The 23,108-nt window shown below is 42.4% G+C and overlaps 1 protein-coding gene and 2 long non-coding RNA genes across 4 annotated transcripts; 1 reads left to right on the top strand and 2 right to left on the bottom strand.

Moving 5' to 3' along the window:
* The first annotated feature begins 5,331 nt into the window (after positions 1 to 5,331).
* LOC133918554 (uncharacterized) lies at positions 5,332 to 21,152 on the top strand. 2 transcript variants are annotated; one of them, XM_062362478.1, is made up of 9 exons: positions 5,332 to 5,940; positions 6,922 to 7,062; positions 10,853 to 11,242; positions 11,907 to 12,011; positions 18,801 to 18,941; positions 19,203 to 19,406; positions 19,833 to 19,925; positions 20,074 to 20,185; positions 20,751 to 21,152. In XM_062362478.1, exons 1-9 carry the CDS (start codon positions 5,458 to 5,460, stop codon positions 20,792 to 20,794), a joined length of 1,713 nt encoding a protein of 570 aa, XP_062218462.1. In that variant the 5' UTR covers positions 5,332 to 5,457; the 3' UTR covers positions 20,795 to 21,152. The 2 variants fall into 2 exon arrangements, with proteins under 2 accessions (XP_062218462.1, XP_062218463.1); XM_062362479.1 differs by having other exon boundaries at positions 5,333 to 5,940; positions 10,856 to 11,242.
* LOC133918556 (uncharacterized) lies at positions 16,157 to 18,802 on the bottom strand. Its single transcript, XR_009909790.1, has 2 exons — positions 16,908 to 18,802; positions 16,157 to 16,823 (listed from the first exon to the last, which is right to left on the bottom strand). It is a non-coding gene; the product is annotated as an uncharacterized LOC133918556 (long non-coding RNA).
* Positions 19,832 to 20,835, bottom strand: LOC133918557 (uncharacterized). The gene is made up of 2 exons (XR_009909791.1): positions 20,723 to 20,835; positions 19,832 to 20,483 (listed from the first exon to the last, which is right to left on the bottom strand). It is a non-coding gene; the product is annotated as an uncharacterized LOC133918557 (long non-coding RNA).
* Positions 21,153 to 23,108: the final 1,956 nt, after the last annotated feature.

Raw genomic sequence — 23,108 nt, 5'->3', positions numbered from 1 at the left:
GGCCCGAGGCCGCATTTAAAGAGCGTGCGTGGCCTGTCACCTCCAACTGCTCTCGCCGCGCTCAGCGTCAGTTCCTGCCACGTTCTAGCAGAGAGGCGTGGGGTTATTAATTACACGGGTCCCGTCCCGTGCCATCCGGCCCGTCTTAGGATAACGTCGTGAGGGCCGAGGCGTTCCGTCTGCCGCGCTGCTATGGCAGGGGAACAAGACAGGACGGGCACGCCGGGCCGCCTGCGGCTGCCCGGTGGGTCCTCTCCACGGCGCCCGTTGCCAGGCCATTTATGGTGATGGATGACCGGGTGTGTGCCGCATTTTCCACCCCCGGTCACTTCGACCAGAGGAAATGATGACGCCCTTTCCATTTATGGTGTCTCGGAACTCGTGCCCCCTCCCTCCTGTTCGGGGTACGTCGCTGCCGGCGGGTATTTAAAGCAGCCAGCGGCACAGAAGGAAACATCCGAAAAAATGTATGAAAAAAAGAGAGGACGCACAAGCATAGACAAGAACACAGCACAAAAGAAACACGACCGAGAAGTGAGCAGCATGAGACAGGCCGAAGAACAAAGAGCCCCAGATTCTAAGATAGACCAACATTCTTGTAACCAGCAACATCCTTGAGGGACTTCCTCAGGGCATTTATAGTATCCATACAGGAGTAGGGTGTTACGCCCCCGTACGGCCCGAACCTATCTAAATTCCGGTGTATTTACTTCTTTTTGCACCAGGTCATTCCACCACCACCAGCAGTTGCATTCATTCCTATTTATTTCTCTGACGAACATACTCAGGATCATCCCCCCGGCCGAATCTCTAAAAAAGGGTCTCTCGGGATCCCTGCGACTGAAGTTAATCCTCCGACACCTAGATATCTTGCTAGTTGCTACTATCTCCTCACATTGTTCATCTTACAAACTTACATCTTGATTTAATCATCAAAATTCTCCTCCTTCATCAACAATCTTCCAGAAAATCTATATGCACATGTTGAACTCAAATGGAAAAATATTAGAGAACATAAGAGAGAGCTTCACAAATCATGATCCAATTAAAAGTATATTAATTATATAGATATCACTACAAATGAATGATACCAGTTATAGGCTATAAAAGCACATGGATCAATATTTATGAAACTCACATAATATAGTTTAAATTCTCCTTATATATGTGCATATATATGATGAGAAAGAGACATATGCACAACTAGACAATATATCAATATAGGAAGTTTAAGCTATATTATGCATAGAAATAACTTAAATGATGATACCAATTAAAGTGTTTAAACATTGCATACATCTAGGGACATGTAGTTTTCTCTGTGAGACTATAAAAGATGTAACTTGCAACACATATTAGTCCTATTGACTTATTATCATTAATCACTAAAATCACAATTATGACCTAATAGAGTTATTTTTCACTACAATTTGTATGATCTATATATGCGTTGCATCTTCACCAGTCACAAATAAAAGAATGAATAATGAAACTGAATATAAATTAGAATATACTTAGAGACTGCTACTGATGTTTTGTAGAGACAAGGAAAAGCATCTTACAGATGGTTGCCTAACGATCATATCATTACATAATGATATTATTATATCAATATTATCATAACATGCTTCCATATGTAATGTTACATATCCAGAGTAAGAATCACAATATGATGGTATCTCCCACCAGTTGGCTTTCGTGCGATGTTCACATCTTCTCTTACCATAATTGTCTATTCTTTGGAATCTATCTATTGCGCTCCAAACTCTTGCTAGGGCTTGTTCTTTGGAATCCATCTGTCCTGCTAGCTCCAAACTTCCATCGGGCTTTTACTTTGTCATGTACCATGCTGTAGAAATCTTCTGCCCTGTTTGCAAGTCCTTTGGGACCGAGGTTTAACAAATTAAGGGTCAACTTAGGCCTCGCTTGATATAGCTCTAGATCTAAGATTTAATTAGTTTTAAAAAATTTATATTTAGAGTAGTTAGTGGATTAAAGGTATTTAGTTGAGCTATCTGATTTTTATTTTGAACTAAAAATAAAAATGTAAACTACTTTATCTTATCATATAAATTTCAAATCCAACATGAATCTTGAAACAGGAGTTGTGACAAATAGGTCCTTAATTTTCAACTCAAGCCGCTTTATATCTTTTGTTTCACAACAGAGCCTGCATTTTGAAATCGAAGTTAGGAACCAACTACTAATGGAAGCTTGATTGAGTTCCAAATGTAATCTCAAAACGTATGATCCTCCTCAGATCAATGATGCTTATCATCCTATTCGCACTTTGCTCAGCACATAGCTGTGGACGAGAAACTGCAGATATGAATGCTCTACTCCAATTTAATTGGCAACTTTCACAGATTTTGATAAGGAGCTTCAGTAAAGAAGGGAGTAAAAAGAGCTATCACTGCACAAGCTCCTACAAGCTGCTACAAGTGCACACATTCCATGATCAAAATGTCTTTAGAACTGGACAAAGAACAACCACAAAGTACAATGCGCTCGCCAGGAGACCACCAATACATAAAGTAATGCAAGAATGTAACATATGCTGATTTGGAACAAAGAAAGAAATATTCAAGCAGGAAATGAACCTGCAGACACAATATTAATAATGTATAAAGAAAAAATCACGTATTGTTGAGTTAAACACAAATATGTCACCTTAGCCATAGTTCGATATACTAACTTGCGATGAGTGTTGTAAAGATCCAGGTTTTAGCAGTATTTTACAAATTTGTGTAATTATCTATTAATGTTGATTGATATGTTCGCATGGGGTTGTGAATGCGTTGAATAAACCACGATGCCGGTAATAGCCTATCATATATAGAGTTTGTTTTTCCACACTAAACGGTAGTTGTGAGCTCGTTGCAACTCTATAGAATGAAAACCTGGACATTAAAAGTCTGACTCTCATCTATTTCACATCTCATCCATTTCATTCATGCATAAATGATTTTGCATACATCGTTGCATTCGGAAGGAGATCTTTGCATGTCTTTGCATATACATACGTACATGGCTAGAGAGTTCTTTACATCAGTGAATTTAGATTACATGCTTTTGCATACATCTCGTACATACATACACCCATCTCATCTTCCCATACATACACAAGTGGAGATGGCATTGCATTATTTTGGAAATGTCTGCTTTCCCAATGGGAAGCAATTTACTGTCAAAGCTAGAACTCAGAAACCGAGAACCAGACAAAGATCAAAAGTCTTATGCCCTAGGATCACTCCTTATCACTTGCACATCTCCACCTTTTTTAAGCGTATGTTTCTCTCTCGCACATCATTGTGTTTCTAATGTCCTTTTTGATGAGTTTTTCGTAAAACCAAATAGGATATATTTTGACTTGACAATATTCTGAGTTACAGAACTTGCTAGTCATTTGTTTCTCCAACCAAGCTACACATATCAGCCTTCTGCAACATATTTATAGATAGAAGAACATTGAAGGCTTTGGCTTGAGAGACTTGTGAGATGAGTGTTTTCATGATCTATGTGCAAGAACCTTTATTCTCTTGGTATGAAAGAGACTTAGTTTTTGGATATTGTTTTGGTGATATGTGAACCCGAGTTGAAGAGTAATTTGCTTTGGGAGATGGGTATATTGTAGATAACTACCATGTTTTCATGGTCGGTTTCAAGATAGAATTTAATGCATATTTAATTGAGGCTTGTAGATCTATCTTTTATACTGTATTTGCTTTCTCACAACCATTACAACCATTTGTTATTCTCTTATGCAATCACATTCATGAATAGAGCTAATTTGTTAGTGTAAAATAGTTACTTAATTATATTTGGTTTACTTAGTGATCCTTATGGATACAATAAGCTTGAAATGCTCCGGGTGAAAAGCTGTAGAAAATAGCTTATGTGTCAAGCTTCTTGATGCACAACCCCTCCATATGTCACAATTCCAAATTTCCAAAGCATGCAATTGCCAAAAATAAATGCATAGCTTTCTTGAGAGCCAAGTAGGCAATGCATTATAAATAGAAAGTATATGGAGTACCTTGGATAACCACCATTGTCATTTGGTGGAAGTCAAGATTTTCCCCTTCCTCTCTTCTCCTCTAAACGTTTGCAAGTACCATGGCTAACTCTAGGTGCAATGACATGGTAAGAGTAAGAGCAAGAGCAAGATGATGAGAGGAAGGGTTAAGGATCATATTTAACCAGAAGCATCGTCAACTATCTTATCTAATCCAACCATTCTTGAACGTTCTTCATTTCTTAGAAAGGTGAGTTCAAGAATGAATGTACTACTATGCATATGCGTTGAAAGTGTTCAACTAGCATGAATAGGTTTTCCATTCAAGTATACGAACCAAGTATGTATAGATTTGAGTGATCAAACTAGCTTGCAAGCTAGTTAAATGGAAAACCTATGCATGCTAATTGAATGGACAAGTCACCCAAGTAAGATAGGGTTCCTTATCAAACAAAGAAAAAACAAGTCACTGGAGCAAGATAGGGTTCCTTTAAAAAAAGTGAAATCAATCCAAGCTCGGATGTATTTGTCCTCCACACAAGTCCAGTACCAGTAGCGATGAGGACAAAGATGGGGGCAGCGTGCTTCGGTGGAAGGAGAATATAGATGGGGTCGGTTGCGCATTAGGAGAGGAGGGTACTCTCGATGAGTCAGAGACTTAGGGGTTAATGGTTGGCGGTTGGGGTGCGAACACCTGATGCTTGAAGTCCTAAGGTTAATCGGTTAGAGACTTAGATGAGCCGGGCTAGAACTAAAAATGCGTGCTTCGGTGGAAGGAGAATATAGATGGGGTCGGTTGCGCATTAGGAGAGGAGGGTACTCTCGATGAGTTAGAGACTTAGGGGTTAACGGCTGGCGGTTGGGGTGCGAACACCTGATGCTTGAAGTCCTAAGGTTAATCGGTTAGAGACTTAGATGAGCCGGGCTAGAACTAAAAATAATTGAGCTAGTTTATTGGGATATGTTTGTGAATATGTAGGGACGGATCGTAAAACTCATATCCAGCATGTGACTTCACAAGTACCCGATCTGTCATGTCCTAGGTGAAATCTAAACCTATGTTTACATCTACGGGATAAAATTGCTATTCTTAGTTAAGCTTTAGGATGGTAAGAGCGATGTAGCGAGCTGGGTGAGGGCGGGGCCAACAGTGGAGGAGTGTAGCGTGAGGAAGAAAGAACGGGGTGCATCCAGAATCGGAAGAAGAGAGAGGTCAAGCGTTTGGCAACCTGTCACGGCTTAGCGCGGTCCTTTCTGAATCCGAGGTAGTATAATGCTACGAACTCTTTCTTGCCACAGCTGAAACTAGCATTAGGAAAGCCCCAAACTACCCTTCCAAAAAAACCCCACCCACCCGCATCGAGTCACTCTCCCTTCTTTCTCCTCGCCGTTTCCACCGCACTCCCAGATCTCCCCCTCACCGCTTCTCTCGCGTCGCGGCGATGGCCGACGAGCCCCTCGACCCGCCGCCGGCTCCATCTCCGTCGCCACCCGCGGCGGCGTCTCCCCTCGCGCTCCTCCGCCCGCGGCGGGAGGCGTTCGAGTACGGCCTCCTCCCCATCTCCAAGCTCATCTTCCCGGAGGGCACGCTGGCGCAGACCCTCGCCCAGCTCAAGGACAAGCTCGCCGCCGCGGCTCCCGATGGGCGCGTGGGCGCCGCGGCGCTGGCGGAGGCGCTGCAGATCCCGACCGAGCAGGCGGCGCTCGCGCTCGGCACGCTCGCGGCGGTGCTCCCCGCCGAGGACCCCGCTCTGGGGGACGGCGGTGAAAGCGCCGACCTTCGCGACGTGCTGCTCTTCCTCTACATCCAGTCTTACAAGCGCCTCGTCCCGCGCAGCACGCACAAGGACTCACCGGCCGTGGCGGACGTCTGGCCCTCCACCTCCGCGTTCGATGGGTACCTCTCAGCGCTCTCCCCGATCCAGGTCAGGATCAAGTCCCGTTCATTTGATCGCTTTGTCAAAGGATTGTGCTGTAATATGCTAGTAGCACAATATGTTTCGCGTTCATTTGTAAGTTCAATGTGACATCTCAGAGGGACAGCGGCACCGTTCCCAAACTCTGATCGACGTAGGTGACATGTTTCACCAAACATTTCTTTCATCTCTCCAGAAATCCCAGCAACTGAATCCTTCGAGCTTATCATGAAGCAAGTAAATTACCAACTTGTCAATGGAGAATTGGAGTTCCATGAACCCAACTATTTGCCCTGCAAAGGCTTTATTATATCAGTAAGAGGTATCTTGACAAAAAGTTTTTGCCTATGCTGGCTAGTGGCTATGCCTGTCTTGTATATGGGACAGCTTGGCTTGCACCATCGTATTTTAGGACAACACAACACCATAAAACTCGGAAGCTCAGCTGTGGCAGTGATACCCTTGATGTTTGAATGCACAATCCCAATTATGTGGTCAATTTGGTATCAAGCAGTTTCTATTGAGCTGCAAATTACTTAGCATATAGTTAGTACATGATACAGTAAGCACAATAGCTGAATGAAAAAGAAGATATGAGCTTCTGGCATTGGCTGGATGTGACTTGGGCCGCTACTGCTTGGTACCGTATTCCGTGCAAATCCAGTTCTCTGTTATGTATATGTTCCAGTTCCATATTTGCTATTTTTATGGTAGCAATAGTGACTCAAATTGATCCCGGTTATACCTAGTCATCTGACCCTGATCAAGTCTAGTACATATATAGTTAATTAACCTTTTTCTCCATGTTGAGGTATGGAAACACTAACACAATTTGCTTTCGTATGTTCCTTTATTTTTATTTTTATTATTGCCTGGAGAACTATAGGTGCCGTTGTCCTTTTTTGTTTCTTTTGCCGTTACGGTTGTTTGATTATCTATAATTTTTAATATCACTCTCACTTAATTATTCCTATTTATATTGTTTTGCAGCTTGTACGCAGTAATAGCCGTCGCTTTATGCCTTCTCAAGCCGATGAAGAAATTCATCAGTTGTCTTTTCTGCAAAAGCATATGGCAAATATTCTTACTCTCTTGGCAGATTCTGTTGAGGGCAAGGCTGATGATTCTCTGGTATGCCACCTTTTCTTTTTAGCAACATGCTTTGGTATGATTTGCTTTTTTGTCACACCCGGTTTTATAAAGGGACAAAACCAGATGTAAACCACATGTATGCCAGGATTAAGTTTCATACATGCAGCGACTTCATCAGTGTATCACACACAATGTCATTATTACAACGCTTAACTTAAACAAAATAGAAAGACTTCAAAGTATTTAACTAAAACACACAAACTAAACACAACGAAGCTCCCATCTTCCACAGGCAATTGACTGGGATCCACCAGCCTAGCAATCTTCATCTTTATCGATGTAGTAGTCTAGTTCTCCTTCATTGTTTGAGCAGCGTTTGATGAATATTTGTATGGAAATAACAAGTGTGAGTACATGTCGTACTCTACAAGTGTGAGAAATAAATGACATGCAAACTTAAATAAAGGAACATACTATAACAGGTTAAATTTGTATAAATGCTAACTATGCTAACGAAGAGTTACAAAAACATCCTATTTAACTAGGTGAATCACTACTAAACTTTCATTCTCTAGAAGCATCTCCACACGTTTCCTAACCACCTGAAAACCACATCAGGTTTCCAAACTAACCGAACCAAACCAAACCCATCCAACTAATCATGTGGGGATCTAAGTCTCTCGTAACCGTGAGTACGGCTGATATATCAGATTTTACACTCAACAGAGTTTGTCCAGCTTTTCCCACGAGTCGTGATTTTCCTTGCTGCTGTGTCTGCGAAACACTTAACACACGCCAGTGGTGTGTCGCCCGGAAATTCACTACAAAACCATTACAAAGTTTCATTCAGTATGTGTACGCTCGTTAGGTTTCACCGCCGTCAAAGTGGTTTTCATGCCACCCAGAAGCCCCCTTTTGCGTCTTTTAGTTTCCAGCAAATTTTCACCCTTCCCTTCCATTACACATCTCATATCACTAACCAAATGGTTCTGGTTTTAGCCGTCCGCACACATCCACTCTTCCGTTTGGCACGCACAAAACTGAAATCCACTAATTAATATGACATGCCTGTTCCATACCAGGTTTTGTGGTTGATACAATACTTCTTGGGTTGTCGCTCCACGAACCGATCATTACTTAGGTCATTTGAGCAAACACTAATTCAACAACATGATTATGATCACCATCACCAACACCTCTTTGCTCAAAGTCTAAGGTTTCATGTTGCTATACTATTAACAAAATTTCCCACTTCATAGTTGCATAATTCATTAGTCATGTTTAACTGACTCCCCATCCATACCCTTGTGCAAAGCTAAGCATAAGCTACCCAACCAAATTACTACTGACAACTGGGCGATAAGGAATATATGGAACACGGTACTATAAGTAAATAGGATTCAGGATTAACAGCATGCATGTTTGAAATAAAGAACGCATTAAAAAAAAACTAGGATCAGAATGTTCAAGTACACTTGCTTCTTCCAACTTACTGCTCAGACTCTTCAAATATTTGGTTCTGGAGATTCTCCAATTGCTCCTCGTCTGCTCTCGAACACACCGGAAAAGCACACAACCAAACTAACTAAGAACATTACACCAAACAATACCTAACATCTATGAAAAAGGTACTAAAAGATAGTATACGCTGCTACGAACATGAGTGCGCGAAAATCGGCTTAAACGGAGCTAAAACTAGAAAGTTACGCTAAAAACAAGTTTAGGGTTAAGTCTGTAAAAGAAAAGGACTTGAGTTGAATTAAATATTATGGGCCTTTTTGTAAAAATAGAGGAAACTAATTGTAATTAAGGAAAAGTTTAGGGTCTAAACTGTAAAAAGATAGGGCTTTTGGTAATTACAGGAAAGTAAGGGGTTTGTTTGCAAAATTGATATTTTTCCCGAATTAAAGTAAATAGAAAATGAGCGGGTAAAGCTCTGATGACGAGGCAATGACGTGGCGGGACACATCGGCTCTGCGGCTGATGTGGCGGCTGAGGTGGACGCTAACATGGCAGTTGAGGCTAACTAGGATTAAGAAGGGGCACATGGCGGCACGTGATTGGCTCGAGCGAAGGGGTATTTTGGATCTAATCGTGGCCTTCCATCTCGGATCCGATGGCTCAAAGATGGGGGACGGGAGTAAATGGCCGGCGGCGGGGAGAAGACGGCGGCGGGGAGAAGACGGCGGCGGGAGCTCGGGTGCGGTGGCGCTCTCGCTGGAGAGGAGCGGAGACCTTGTCACTGAGCACAAGGGACGACGCTTAGCGGCGGAGAAGGAAGGAGGGGACATGGGGATTCCGTTTGACGGCATACCTTGGGCTGCGCGGCTCGGGAAGTCGATCGGCGGCGATGGAGGAGGCGGTGGCACACGGGACGCGTCGGGGAAGGAGCTCCGGTGACCGAGACACGATGGTGAGAGCACCGGCGCACTCGACTGGCTGCGACGAAGCTTGCACGCGGGTCGGCGATGGCACAAGGCGATGGATTCGTCTGGCGGCGAGCCCGACCGAACGGCAGCAGAGGAGGGCGGCGGCGGCTAGGGTTTGCAAAAACAGATGAAAAGGGAGGGGTGTGGACCTTTATATATGCGGAGACAAGCGCGGGCTTTCGGATAAGGCGAGGTTGGTTGGGATTCAGGCTCAGAGAGACGGCGCACGACGCTTATCCAGCTCAGATTCGGCAGGCGCGGCGCGAGAAAGAAGGAGGCGGCACGTGGGCGTCACCCGAGGGCGGAGGTGGCTTTTGCCAGGGCGACAACAGGGGAGCGGCCAGGGCGGCTGCTGGGCTTGGCCTTCGGCCAGCCCAGGCGGGAGACGGGGTGAAAGAGAGGGAAGGAACGGGCTCAACCCAGGAGGGAGAAAAGGATGGGCCGAAAGCAAAAGGAGAACAAGAAAAGAGGAGGAAGATTCCGACCCAGAGAGAAAAAGAGATTTTTCTTTTGCAAATCATTTTCAAAATCTTTTTCACTCAAAACACCAAAGAGAAAGAAAAAGAAAAAGAATTCTAATGCATTTACTTGGCTCCTAGCAAAACTCAGCATGCAATAATAACTTATATTGATTGATTGTGTATGAAAATATGTTTTAAACCTATTCTACCGGTGAAGCTACTTACTAATGTTGGATTTTTTTTTTTAAAGTTGCAAATTCTGAAAACCAAGGTGTTACATTTTTATTATTCAAGTGGAGTGAAGCTGATGTGATGATAGGTTCATAGAAATAATATTTTGATGCACTGACAGATGATCTTATCTATGATTTCTTACCTTAAACATTAGATTGGATAGTTAAAGAAATGGGTCTGGTGTCCATGTTGGCCAATTATCATAGTAAAATGCTATGTAAAGCTCTGTTTTCACTTTTCAAGATGCAGACCCCCAAGTAGAATACGAGGTATGACTTTTGAGTTTTTGCCTGCTAACTGTATCAAAGGAACAGAAGAACACACAGGCAGACATGCCTACACCTGATCTTATCAATCAAATAAAGGAAAGAGTGAGGAACACACGAATTTGATTCTGCGAGAATATATGCCTCAAATAAGATTTCATCTTTGTGTGCAACTGAGGATAAATCTGACCTTTAAGTTTAGGTTATTCTTCTGAAAGTATTTGCTTTTTAATGCTTGACATAGAAACTTAATTTGGACTTTGGAGAACAAGTTGGCTGAGTTATCCTTTAAAATTCGAAACATGAAAGATGTTCTTGATGTGTATGCTTTGTGTCTTATTCTTCTATGTGGGGCTATGCGGTTGAACATGATAAGACTATTGCTTTGCAAACGCTCACTCTAAAGAGTTGGTGACCGTTATCTGCATTAATTTTTTAGCAGGTATTGACAATGGAGACTTTTGAGCACCTTGGATTTCTAGTTCGATTCTCAGAAGGAACTTCCTTGAGTCAGGCGGCCACGTTTTTTGCAAACTCTGATCCAGACATGCCTGCTGCTCCTGTCCCTGCTGCTCAGGTTCTTGAATGGATTTCACAGAATATTGCTTCTTCATTGCAACATTCTGCTGAGAAGTCTGCGGCAAAGGAAAGCAGCCAGCAAATCGTGTCTGATCTTGATGTGACCATGGCTGATGCCAGTACAAGTCAACCACGGAACAGCTCACCAAGTACCAATCCTGTGTACTACAGAAATACAACTTTTGTGGAGGGCTTTTCCAAAACCTCTGTTGTCAAGCATGCATCTGATGTCAAAGGACAATCAGTGAAGGTATAGTTTCTTGGCTAGCTGACTTCTGGATGTTGAAGAGGACTGAATAGTTTTTTTTTGTTCCCTTTTTCATGTTCAATTTTTCACATTATCCCCATCAAATATGCAAAGTAAAGTTGAATTTCAAAATTTATTAGTGCAAGATATGGTTTCATGAGTTTTGGAGTGCTCACATTTACTCCATTCTCTTTTACAAGTCAGTTTGGACATTAAAGTGGTCTCAATGCACACCTTTGACCATTGATTGTTTCTGATTATATAATAGCAAAACTTAAAATATGATGATATGGAAGTGCTTGTGATGGCAAGTCTGCAAATATTAATTCCATGTGACAAATTTAAATACTTCTATGTATTTATGTGGTTAAAGTTAAAAAGGTTGACCACACATTCTAGGTCGACAATTATGAGGATGGAGGCTGTAATATATTGCATTTAGGTGGCTATTCTTATGGTACTCCAAACACTGTCAAGAATCTTTTTATATTGAATTTGTACTGAAGTATCACCACCTCCTTGAAGACAACGCACTACATTAGCTACATTTAACAACTAAAGAGATGGTAATACTAACTATCACTATATGGGTCACAACTATGAAAACTCAGAGCTGGAACTAAATATTTGTGATATTGTTAACACAAATTACAAACTGCTCTTGTAGGTTTTGAACTGCCATGATTCTGTTATCTACATATTGGCACCTCTGAAGTATGCTACTGTGTATGGATGTTCTGATTCTACAGTTGTTCTTGGTGCTGTTGGTAAGGTATGCATGCAATCCTTCGTTCCTTTTTTTTCCGAACAATATTCTTAATTCCTTCTATTCACGTTGTTGTGGATTTACTTTTCTTTGTGATTGCTCTGTTCTATTATAATTTGTATTTCTGTCAAGAAATATTATATACTGGGCTACAGTGGCTTTGTTCCTACATATGCCATGGTGTCGTTTGTAAATTGTTGAGTTGATGTCCAGATGCAACAAAGGCTGACTGTTTAGGAGTTGCAGAATTTTTTTATTCCAATTACTGTTCATGATCAGATTGGTTAGAGATAAGATTAGTTAGATTGGTTGTTAGGGATCAGCTCAGTTAGATTAGTTTTTTTTTTCATTTTTTTTTTCAGAAACGGGGCCCACACTCATCCATTTGCAGAGGAAATAAACGAGCGCCCCGGGGGGGAGCGCCGGGGATCGAACCCGGGTCGCCCCCCTGGGAGCTGCCTCCAGGGACCAGTCGGGTCCAGGGACCAGGGACCAGATTAGTTAGAGATAAGTTAGTAGTTTTAATCAAATAAGAGTTGAAGTTAGAGTTGGATTTGAATTAGGACTTTGTAGGCTGGCTAGGTTATCTCCTGGCCGGCTATATACACGACGCTAGCCGTGATGAATCAAGCAAGAAAAAATAATCTAATTCCTAATCCCCGTCGCCTATGTCTTCCCTATAGTTCTAAGTCTTCCAACCTATAGTTCAATCCTTCTCCTAGCAGCCAACACTGCCTGACTATCCTCCCGGTGATGTTTATTCTAACATATTGGGACTGCAGTGACATTGCAGTCTTGCAGAAATAGAGTAGATAGGAAATTAGAAACTGATACGTTTGTGCCTACAAATTGATGGCAAACATTACGAGCTAAGGGTAGATATGCAGTGCTATGGATATTGACCAAGGACCAGCATGCGCACGTTGTGTTACAGCAGTGCATGAACAGGATATACAATACTGTAGCACGACAGCCATGTAATAAAGCTTGCACCAACTAAGAGACAAGTGCTGCATTTTGAACTAGTTGCATTGCATAATTCTTAAGGAGTTTATTTAGAGATAATACTAGATAACGTTCCATTTTTTAGTTGAAGTTGTTAGGGGCTTAGGGCCTCTATTAAAGGGAAGAAAGCCAATTTAGATGAATCAAGCAAAGATAAATCAGTTTTTTAAGCGTCTCAACTCCCTCCCTGACTGCCTACCTGCTTGCTGGGTCCACATCCGTTACAGCGAGTTACTCAGTATTTCGTTCACCTTTTGTCATATAGATCACAAACAATCATCGATAGCCTTCCGTGATGACCAACCTACTATTGTTATGCAAAGTCTATTCCTTGGAAAATTCCTATCAATTGCATGAAACATATCGAATTTCATGAAATTAGGTTAAATTTATGTTAGTTATGTTGTATATTGGCAAAGTAAAAAAATGAAAAGTAATCTTGTTGAAGATAGGTATCCTTCTGTTTCCATATAGAAGTCACTCTAGCATCTTGCTCAATAACCATTGCATGACAACAAAAGATCATAATACCCTCATCGAATGCCTTGTGTATGCTAGCCTTTAGGTTGCCATGATTCTGTTACTATCCTTGGGGAATAGAGAAGATAATAACGCCATTAGGGTGGATGTGTATATATAGCCAGATGGGCCAATATGGCCCTTAACCCCCCCCCCCCCCCCCAACTCAAGGCGGATCTGAAGCGTTGAGTTTGAGCAAATGAAGCCGATGCTGCTCTCGAGTCTGTGCTTTAGTGAAGAAATCTGCAACTTGTAGTTCGGATGGCACATACTGAAGAGAAATTGTTTCTCCTAACAATGAGACCGGGTAAAGGAGGCATCAACACCAATATGCTTTGTAAGTTCATGCTTCACAGGATTACTGGCAATCTGTATGGCTCCAGTATTATCATAAAGAAGAGGTGTGTGATCATTACAAGAAATACCAAAATCAGCCAACAACCATCGAAGCCATACAATTTTAGAAGTGGTAGTGGCAAGTGCTTGAAGTTCTGCCTCTGTACTGGATCGAGATACCGTTGCTTGTTTCTTGGACTTCTATGCAAGATGAGAAGAACCAAGAAGAATGCAATAACCAGTGACAGAACGACGATATGTCGGATCACTCGGCCAAGTGGAGTCCGAGTAAGCATGAAGCTGAAGCGGACTATCACGAGCATAAAATAATCACTAAGATGATGTCCCCCTGAAGTATCTCAACACACGAAGTAAATGTCCAAAATGAACCGAAGTAGGAGCACTCACAAACTGACTTAAAATATGGACGACGTGAGCAATCTTATGTCTGGTAACAATGAGATAAACAAGGCTGCCCACAATATGCCTATATCGAGAGGGATCCTCAAGAGGTGTACCATCAGTAGGATGAAGCTGCATGTAAAGATCCATAGGTGTTGCAGCTGTTCGGTTATCAGTAAGGTCAGAACGAGAAATAAGATCTAGTATGTATTTGGACCGAGAAAGATAATAGCCCTTGGTAGAATGTAAAACCTCAATCCGTAAGAAATAACTCACCAAATCTAGTATGTATTTGGACTGAGAAAGTTAGACATCATAAATTTCTCACTAAGTTGCTTCTTCACATGAGAAATGTGTTCCACATCATCACCTGTAATCAACATACAGAAGAAACAAAGTACGTCCACGTGAAGAGAGCTGAATAAATAAAGCAGGATCATGATCACTAGGCGAGAAACCAGCAGCTTGTATCACAGAGACAAATCGCTCAAACCAAGCATGAGGAGCTTGTTTAAGACCATATAAAGCACGACAAAGACGACAAACATGTCTAGAAGGAGCATTAACACTTGGGGGTGACTGCATATAAACTTCTTCATGCAAATCACCATGAAGAAAATTATTCTTAACATCCATCTGAGATATAGTCCAAGAACAAGTAGTAGCTACAATAATCAGAGTACGGATAGTAGTCATGTGAGCAACAGGAGCAAATGTTTCATCATAATCTTGTCTCTGAGTCTGCTGAAAACCTCTGGTAACAAGACGAGCTTTATATCTCTCAATAGAACCATCTGACTTGGTCTTAATCTTGAACACCCATTTACATGTAATATGTACTGCATGGGGGTAATGGAACAATATCCTAAGTGCCAGTATGATCAAGGGCAACAAGCTCCTCAAACATGGGAAGTTGCCATTTCGGAATACTAGAAGCTTCCTGATAAGTGGATGGCTCGTCAATAATAGCACTCACATGTGGAAAACCCAACCTGTCAAGAGGCTCAATAGTAGTACGATCCCGTAGATTATATCTTGGACCAACCTGTGACTCATCAGAAATAGTATGTGACTTATCAAAATTGTCAGATTCATCCTATGGGATCTGTGGGGCGATGAGTGTATTCATGTATGATGGGTGGTTTAGATGGTGGAGGTAGAGCAGAAGTGGGTGGAGGAGGCTCATTAGGAATGAGTGGAACAGATGGGGGCGATGTATGGATGAAAGAGGAGGGAGACACAGAAACATTGTGAACTCTGTAGGAGAATAGGATGGATGAGTAGAAGGGTTATAAAAGAAAGGATGGTCCTCAATAAAGGTCACATCATCAGAGATACATATGTGGTGAGAAGAAGGATCATAACAACGATAACCCTTATGCTCAGGACTATACCTCGGGAAAACACACTCAACCGACTGATTAGTCAACTTAGTTCGCTCACAAGGTGCAAGTTGAACATAGCACATACACCCAAACACCCAAACATGATCATAGCTAGGAGGAGTACCAAAAAGTACTTCACCAGACACTTGCCAGACAGTTTGGATGATGGTTGTCGATTGATAAGAAACAACAGTGGAAACAACTTTGTCCTAGAACTGAGAAGGAACAAAAGAGGCAATCAAAAGGGTTCGAACAGTCTCTATGAGATAGCGATGTTTGCGTTCAGCAACACCATTCTGAGCATGAGCACCAGGACGAGAGAGCTAAGCAAGAGTGCCCTTAGAGGTCAAGAAATGTCGAAAAATATCAGATAAATACTCATCACCAGAGTCAGAACGAAAAAAGTTTAATGGGAGTAGAAAATTGAGTGTGAACCATGTGAGTAAAAGACTGGTAAATGAAACGCAACTGAGAACGATGTTTCATGAAATAAATCCAGGTGTATCGAGAATGATCATCAATAAAAATGACATAATACTTATGACCGTCCTTTGTAGCAAAAGGTGCAGGATCCCATACATCTGAATGAATAAGATCAAAAGGTCTAGCAGAATGAGAAGCACTAGAGGAATATGGAAGTTGTATCTTTTTTCAAAGCTTGCAACCTTTACAATGAAAGCTAGACTCGATAGATGTATGATCTAAACAATCTTTATTTATTAATGTAAACAATCGAGACCCACATAGATGACCAAGACGATGATGCTACTTAGCGAAGGAAGAATCGTATGACGACGGATCAGATGACATATGAGCAGTAGGGGTAACGGAAGAAGGAAGATGCAAGGTGTCCAAAACATAAAGGCTGTGAGCACCTCTACGTGATGGCCAGTCCCAATCACAATCCCGCTTCGACGATCCTGAATAAAACAAGATGAGTCATCAAATCCAACAAAGCAGTTATGATTGGTAACTTGACCTACTGAAAGAAGATTCACGAGCAACTTAGGTACAAAAGAAACATCGGGTACAGAAAAATGAGAATTGCAAAGTGAACCCTGATGAGTGATATGACAAGATGTACTATCAGCTGTCTGAATAGAAGCACCATCAGTGACCATCTTGCAAGCAACCAACAGGGACTGATCAAATGTCACATGAAAAGAAGCCCCTGAATCAAGAACCCAAAACAACTGAGCACGAACAGGTGAGGCAGCAGCAACAGACATAGAGCCTCTAGAAGTAGAAGTTGTACCACGCCTACGAGCATGATGTGCACGATACTCGATCAATTTCTCTGGATGCTGAGCTAAACAATTTTCTGAACGATGATCAGTCTTCTTGCAATGCTCACAAGGCTCTGAAGAGCTACCTCTAGATGCACTGATCCTCTAGGAAGCTGCCAGCACACTATGAGGTATTGACACAAGCAGCAGACATGGACTTGAGACAGGTCTCTTCAGCAATCAAATCAAATAGTGCTTGTGCCATGGTTAGAGTAGAAGAATTGTGAAGCAACTATGTACGAATGGACTCAAATTTTGCCCTTACTCCCATGACAAATCGGTATGTAAGAAACTTTTCAATAAATGTTTGAGTTGTACACTCCTCCGCTGTGCATTGAGGTACCATGGTGATCAAGGGACCCATCAAACGATCAAAAGCAGAGTAGTACTCATCAATGGACATATCATTCTATTCAATTACATGGATTTGCTGCATGAGAGAGTGCAAAAGGGCACCACTATCCTGAACATAGCGCCGTTGCAATGAAGACCACATGGTCTTCATTGTCTTAAACTTAGAAAAGCTCATAATCATAGATTGCTTAGTGCTATTGACCACGGCAGCCATCACCTTGCCATCATTAATTTGCCATGTTTTGATTTCAGCAGCATTAAAACCATCAGACTTACATATGGGTGGATCATCGGTTCAATGAAATGCTAGACCATAACCCCTCAATGCAGTCTCTACACAAAATGCCCACTCCCGATAATTTTGACCATCAAGAGTGATATTGATAGCAGTTGTATTGAGCTGTGACATGGTTGAAGTGCTAAAAGGATTTGTGCTGCAATAGAGATGTTACCAACAGTAGTAATGGAGGAATACCTCTGTTCTTGCAGGGGATGAGCACAGCAACAACACCATCAAAGCTCACCAGCAGCAGTACTGAACAAGTGCCAGGATAAAACAGCAGGCAGTCGGATCGATCCCCACACAGGAACAAGTGCAGCAGCAAACAGCCCACAACAGCAAGCCCACGGTAGCAACAATACTTCGATGGCAGCCCACAGACCATACAGGAACAGTAGACACAGCAGCAACTGCAGATGGCAGCTGGGGATGGAGATAAGGGCCGGTGGTAGTTGATGAAAGCCGACGTACAGGCAGAGACGACGGAGAGACCCTGACGGCGGCCTGATGTGCGGAAGCAATTGAATCAGAAGGCGGCGGGTTTGCCTAGGAGCAACTCCATGACGGCTGTAACGGGTGGTGCTTGGATGGAGGTTGCAACGGGCAGCTTGAAGATGAACTCCACGACAGGCGGATCCAAGGAGTGCAGCATTGGGTGGCCTGAGGTCAAGGCGGCCGCGATAGCCAACGAAGACGGTCACTACAAGGTGCGAGGCGACGGTGATCTGAGGGTGGGGCGGCCGCGATAGTCGCCTGACGAACGAAGACGGTCGCGACGGCGACCTAATAGACCGCGATGGCAATCGATTGAACAACGACAGGCTGTGATGGGAAAAAAAGGCCAGGACACGCTATGGCAGGCAACCTGGTGGCGAGGACGGTGAAAAATAGATTCGGGTGGATTAGATTAAGCCTAACCCTAACCCTAAATCATGCTCTGATACCATGTTACTAACCTTGGGGGAATAGAGAAGATAATCACGCCATTAGGTTGAATGTGTATATATAGCCATGAGATGGGCCAATATGAACCTAGATGATACATGAGCCTTAACAGATTCTAATAAACACATGCTGGCCGATGTCACCTTTTCAACACAATAGTGACATCGGTAACATAACTTGGTTGGAAAAGTAAAAACTCAGCAATTTATAGGTACAGTGACAGTGTTGCCTATAGGTTGCCAACTATGTTTGACAAGTATATTTTGAATGTTTATGCTGCCAGGTAGTAAAAGTGGAGCATTGCGAAAGAGTGCATATCATTGCAGCTGCAAAACGAATTTGTATTGCCAACTGTCGGGAGTGCATCTTCTACTTGGGAGTAAATCGCCAACCTCTTGTTTTAGGGGAGAACCATAAATTACAAGTGAGTTTCTGTTACTCCTTTTCCTTCTACTTTTTTGGTGTTGGTGGTAGGGGGTGATGGTGTAAATATTTGACTGTCCATTGTTTAAATGCACGGCCAAAATCAATGGTCCACAGTTATGATAATTTATAGCTTGCTACTCAGGGTACATAGAAATAACAAACTAGTTTATAGGGCATATTTGAACTTAATAATGTCCTTTTATACCATACTTGACATTTAACATTTTATTGTGCAAAATGTCCTTTCCTGTATCAACAGGTTGCTCCATTCAATACTTACTATCCACAACTACGGGAGCATATGATGCAAGTTGGTGTCGATCTTACTGTCAACAAATGGGACCAACCTTTTGTATTGGGAGCTGTTGATCCGCACGATTCATTATCCCATCCTGCTGGGGTTTCTGATGTTAAAGCTGAATATGCTACCTGTCTGGATCCTGATCTATTCACTAACTTTTTGGTATGTCAAAAATATACTGTGGGGTTTTAGCTTTGTAAATCAGCATGAGTACAGAAAATGGTATCCTCAGATTCAATCAGTCTGCCTTAAGTTTGTTCGTTACTGATTACCGTTCTTGATGGGATATGGGGCTTTGTGTATGGAAGCCTCTATTTCTTGCCTTGTTCATCTCCTCCAATGCTGAGCCCATTCTGCAAAAACTTGAACTGCACCAGTAGTTGCAATATGACAGCTTGAAGCATCCTGCATTCTATAATTCTCAAGTCAGATCTTGATGTATCTATTCACAGTTAGCACCGTTGATGATTTCAGCAAGAACACTGCAATCCGGTGATAACGAACCTATCATTTATGCATTTTTTAAGCCGTAATAGTGCTAATGTTTTTTTGGGTGAAAAATGATACAGCGTGACTTTCCTTCTGCAGATTCCTAGTTGGTTTGGGGCTGAAGTGCAAGAGCCTACAAATTGCAACCCTTTTCCATTACCTGAAATTTATGGGGCATCCCAAAGCAAAAAGGTACACTAAGTGACTAAATGCAATGGAGCTAGACTATATCATAATCTCTTTGTCTCTTAAGTATATGTTCTAATGGCTTCTCATAAAGGTTTTAGCATGCTTTGTTCCTAAAAGCACATGTTCCTGAATATGCCATATTCACTTTCAGCATTCTGCTCTGGAAGATATTCAAAAGACTATCCGGGATCTGCAGCTTGATGACAATCGGAGAAGGGAATTGATGAGCGCCCTTCATGCACAGTTCAAGGACTGGTTATACGGTAATTTCTCATCAGTACATTCAGTTGTGTCTAGCATTTTCAGTGGAAACTACATTAATTGGTTTACCTCTAGAAACCATGTTGGTTTCACAGTTTGATGTTAACTACAGAAATGCTGATGCTGCTCAGCATGAGGAGACTTCTTTTTCTCCTGGGAAGTAACATCTTCCTACCTGTCTGCATCAATGAAATAAAATTTGCATAACTGCACAGTATGCAACCACTTAAGCTTAGTACCTGGAATGGTTCCTTAGTTACCAGCTTCTTGTTCATGTCTGCAATTCTGAACCTCTTCTTTCTGCATACCAGCAATAGAAGAGATCATGAGATTTTTTTAACCACAGAAACAATAAGTTCAATCAACTATTTCTACCTCTTTCCCCTTTTAGTGAATCAGCAGATCTCGTGCCACTAGATTTTTTTTTTTTAAAAAGAAAACCAACCATAATGAGTGACAATGGTAGAAAATGGTATTATCCGTTTCCCTGCAACATTTGGATTTTGTTGACTGGAAAATGTGGTTTCTTTCTGCTTAACTGGAATTCCTTTTGGTTCATGTCCTCAGCTTCGGGTAATATCCGCCAGCTATATTGTCTGCAAGGCGATTGACATTTTTGTGAATGGAAGTGTACTCATGCAAGACTGTTTATCTTTTGCCGACTCCAACTCCAAAACATTCGACCATTGTCGAAGCTGACCTTACTCCCTGGAGCAAACTCTGCTTGCTCTTCCAGCCTATAGCGTCGAAAGAAGGGTGTAAAAAGAACTGTATTATTGCCTACTCTTGCAAATTTGTTTCCCTATTTCCCCCAAATTCCCTTTTGCTGCAAGGTCGGTAGTTAATTAGGATGTGATCTTGGTTTTTCCTGTGGGTACACATTTTTGGCTCTTCATAACATCCACGAGTATGTGGTAGGGATTGATGAATCAACTTTGTTAAATAAACATTTCATTTCTTCTTCTTAAATAGCATGTGATTTATCTTTATGTAGTTCTGTACTGATGATTATTGTACAATACTTTGTTCTCCCTTTTAAGGCCTCTTTGGAAAGAAGGGTTGCTCCAAGAAATTTTAGAACCTAGTTTAAAACTGCACTAAATTTTAAGAAATGGAATCCCGACCCTCTCTTCAAACAAGCCCTTAGGCTTTAAACGGGTGGCGTGACAGAAAGGCAGGCTGTCGCCTTCTGATCGAGATGAATAATTGGATTTGCATGCAATAATGTGCTGAGTTACGGATGGATGGATGCATGCACGCACGTCTGTGCTCGTGTTGTGTATGGGCTGCAGTTGCTCTCCTTACCGTTCGTTTTGTTTGCTTGCTCTCCTTACCTGGGGGGGGGGGGGGGGCATGGCGGCGACTGCGGTGCTGTCAAGCGTGCGTACTCGTGTGCCAACGGCGACGCGAGTACGTGACACGGCGCTCGTGTTACACGAGCGTGCGCGCGGCTTCCCCTCCACGGGCCCAGGCCAGGCCAGGCTGGGCTTCGAGACGCGACGTGGCTGCAGAGCGCAGGCACGTCGCCGGTGGCGGCTTGCGCCGACGGGCGCTGTCCGTCCGCGGGCGTTCCGCCGCTGGGTGTCGTGCGACACGCCGCTGAATTCGATGGGGGGGGGGGGGGGGGACTCGAGATATATGGCTCGTTTCCCGCCAGATTCTCGACGGGAGTTGTTGAAGTGTTTCATAATTTCTACGAGAACTGCACTATTGCCTGAGCATTTTGCCTCACTTCTACAAGAACTGCGCCGTTTCATATAAATTCTTGCACATCCTGCCCCGATGATCTTTATCTAGGCCGTTGAATCTCTAGTCGGACGGCTACGCAACTTATAGCGCTGGCCATCCTTGTCGCCCTCCTGAGAATAACTTTAAAAACTAGTAATTGCACATGCATTTTATGTGTGTGTGTGTGTGTGTGTGTGTGTGTGTGTGTGTGTGTGTGTGTGTGTGTGTGTGTGTGTGTGTGTGTGTGTGTGTGTGTGTGTGTGTGTGTGTGTGTGTGTGTGTATATATATATATATATATAACCAATACAGGATATAGAATGTGAACAAGTAAAAAATAATATAATAGAAGAGATATTTGTATATATGAAACTCACCACATAATCATGTAATTTTGGGAGGGGGAGAATGAGAAGTACCTAGATAGAAGAGTGGAGAGTATCATATTGTTCGGAGTTGGTTATCCATAGCAAAGCTCTTCAGAAAGCCGGGTGTTACCGGTGAAGTGCAAGAGGCAGTATACTCTATAGATAAATCCAATGATGAATATATAAAAGATAGATATTAGATGTCTAGGTATGAAAGATAAATAATAGGATATTGAATGTATTTTTTGAATGGAGAGAATGTAAATATTAAATGTCTAGGTATAAAAGACACATAATAGAAAATTAAATGTATTTTTTAAGGGGAAATGAGATCTAATTTTATACGATGACTAGTTAATCAATTTAAATACAGGTCGATCAGATGTATCACAACTCATGTATTTTATAAAATTACATACTTAAGTTATGCTTTGTAAACTGATTCTCTGTCATCCACATGGAAAGACGCCGACCACATGCCACGGCTCTTGTTTGGCACCAAAAATATCTGGCGAGGGATGCCAAGTGGCAGAGCCCACGTGAGGAAATCCACGTCCGCCCATTGGGAAGCACCCCTTGTAGATGAGGTTTCGGATGGGCAGTGTGAAATCTTGCCATGGAGCGCCTCTCGGAGGACGTCCCTTCTCGTTTGTCCGGTGCCAGCCTACTTCTCGGCCTGGGCCTGCCCCTGTCGCTGTCTGTTGGGCCTTGTCGCTGTCGAGGGCCAGGAATAAACGACACCATGGCAAATCAGACATCCCATCAAGTCACCTTGAGGTCAGATTAACCAGGTATCACACGTGACTGCTACGTTCTGTTTTCGCTCTTAA

This window comes from Phragmites australis, chromosome 5 (genome assembly GCF_958298935.1).
Source record: "Phragmites australis chromosome 5, lpPhrAust1.1, whole genome shotgun sequence".
NCBI lineage: Eukaryota > Viridiplantae > Streptophyta > Magnoliopsida > Poales > Poaceae > Phragmites > Phragmites australis.
The sequence above is the reverse complement of the archived record's forward strand: the minus strand, read 5'-3'. Positions and strand labels throughout refer to the sequence as shown.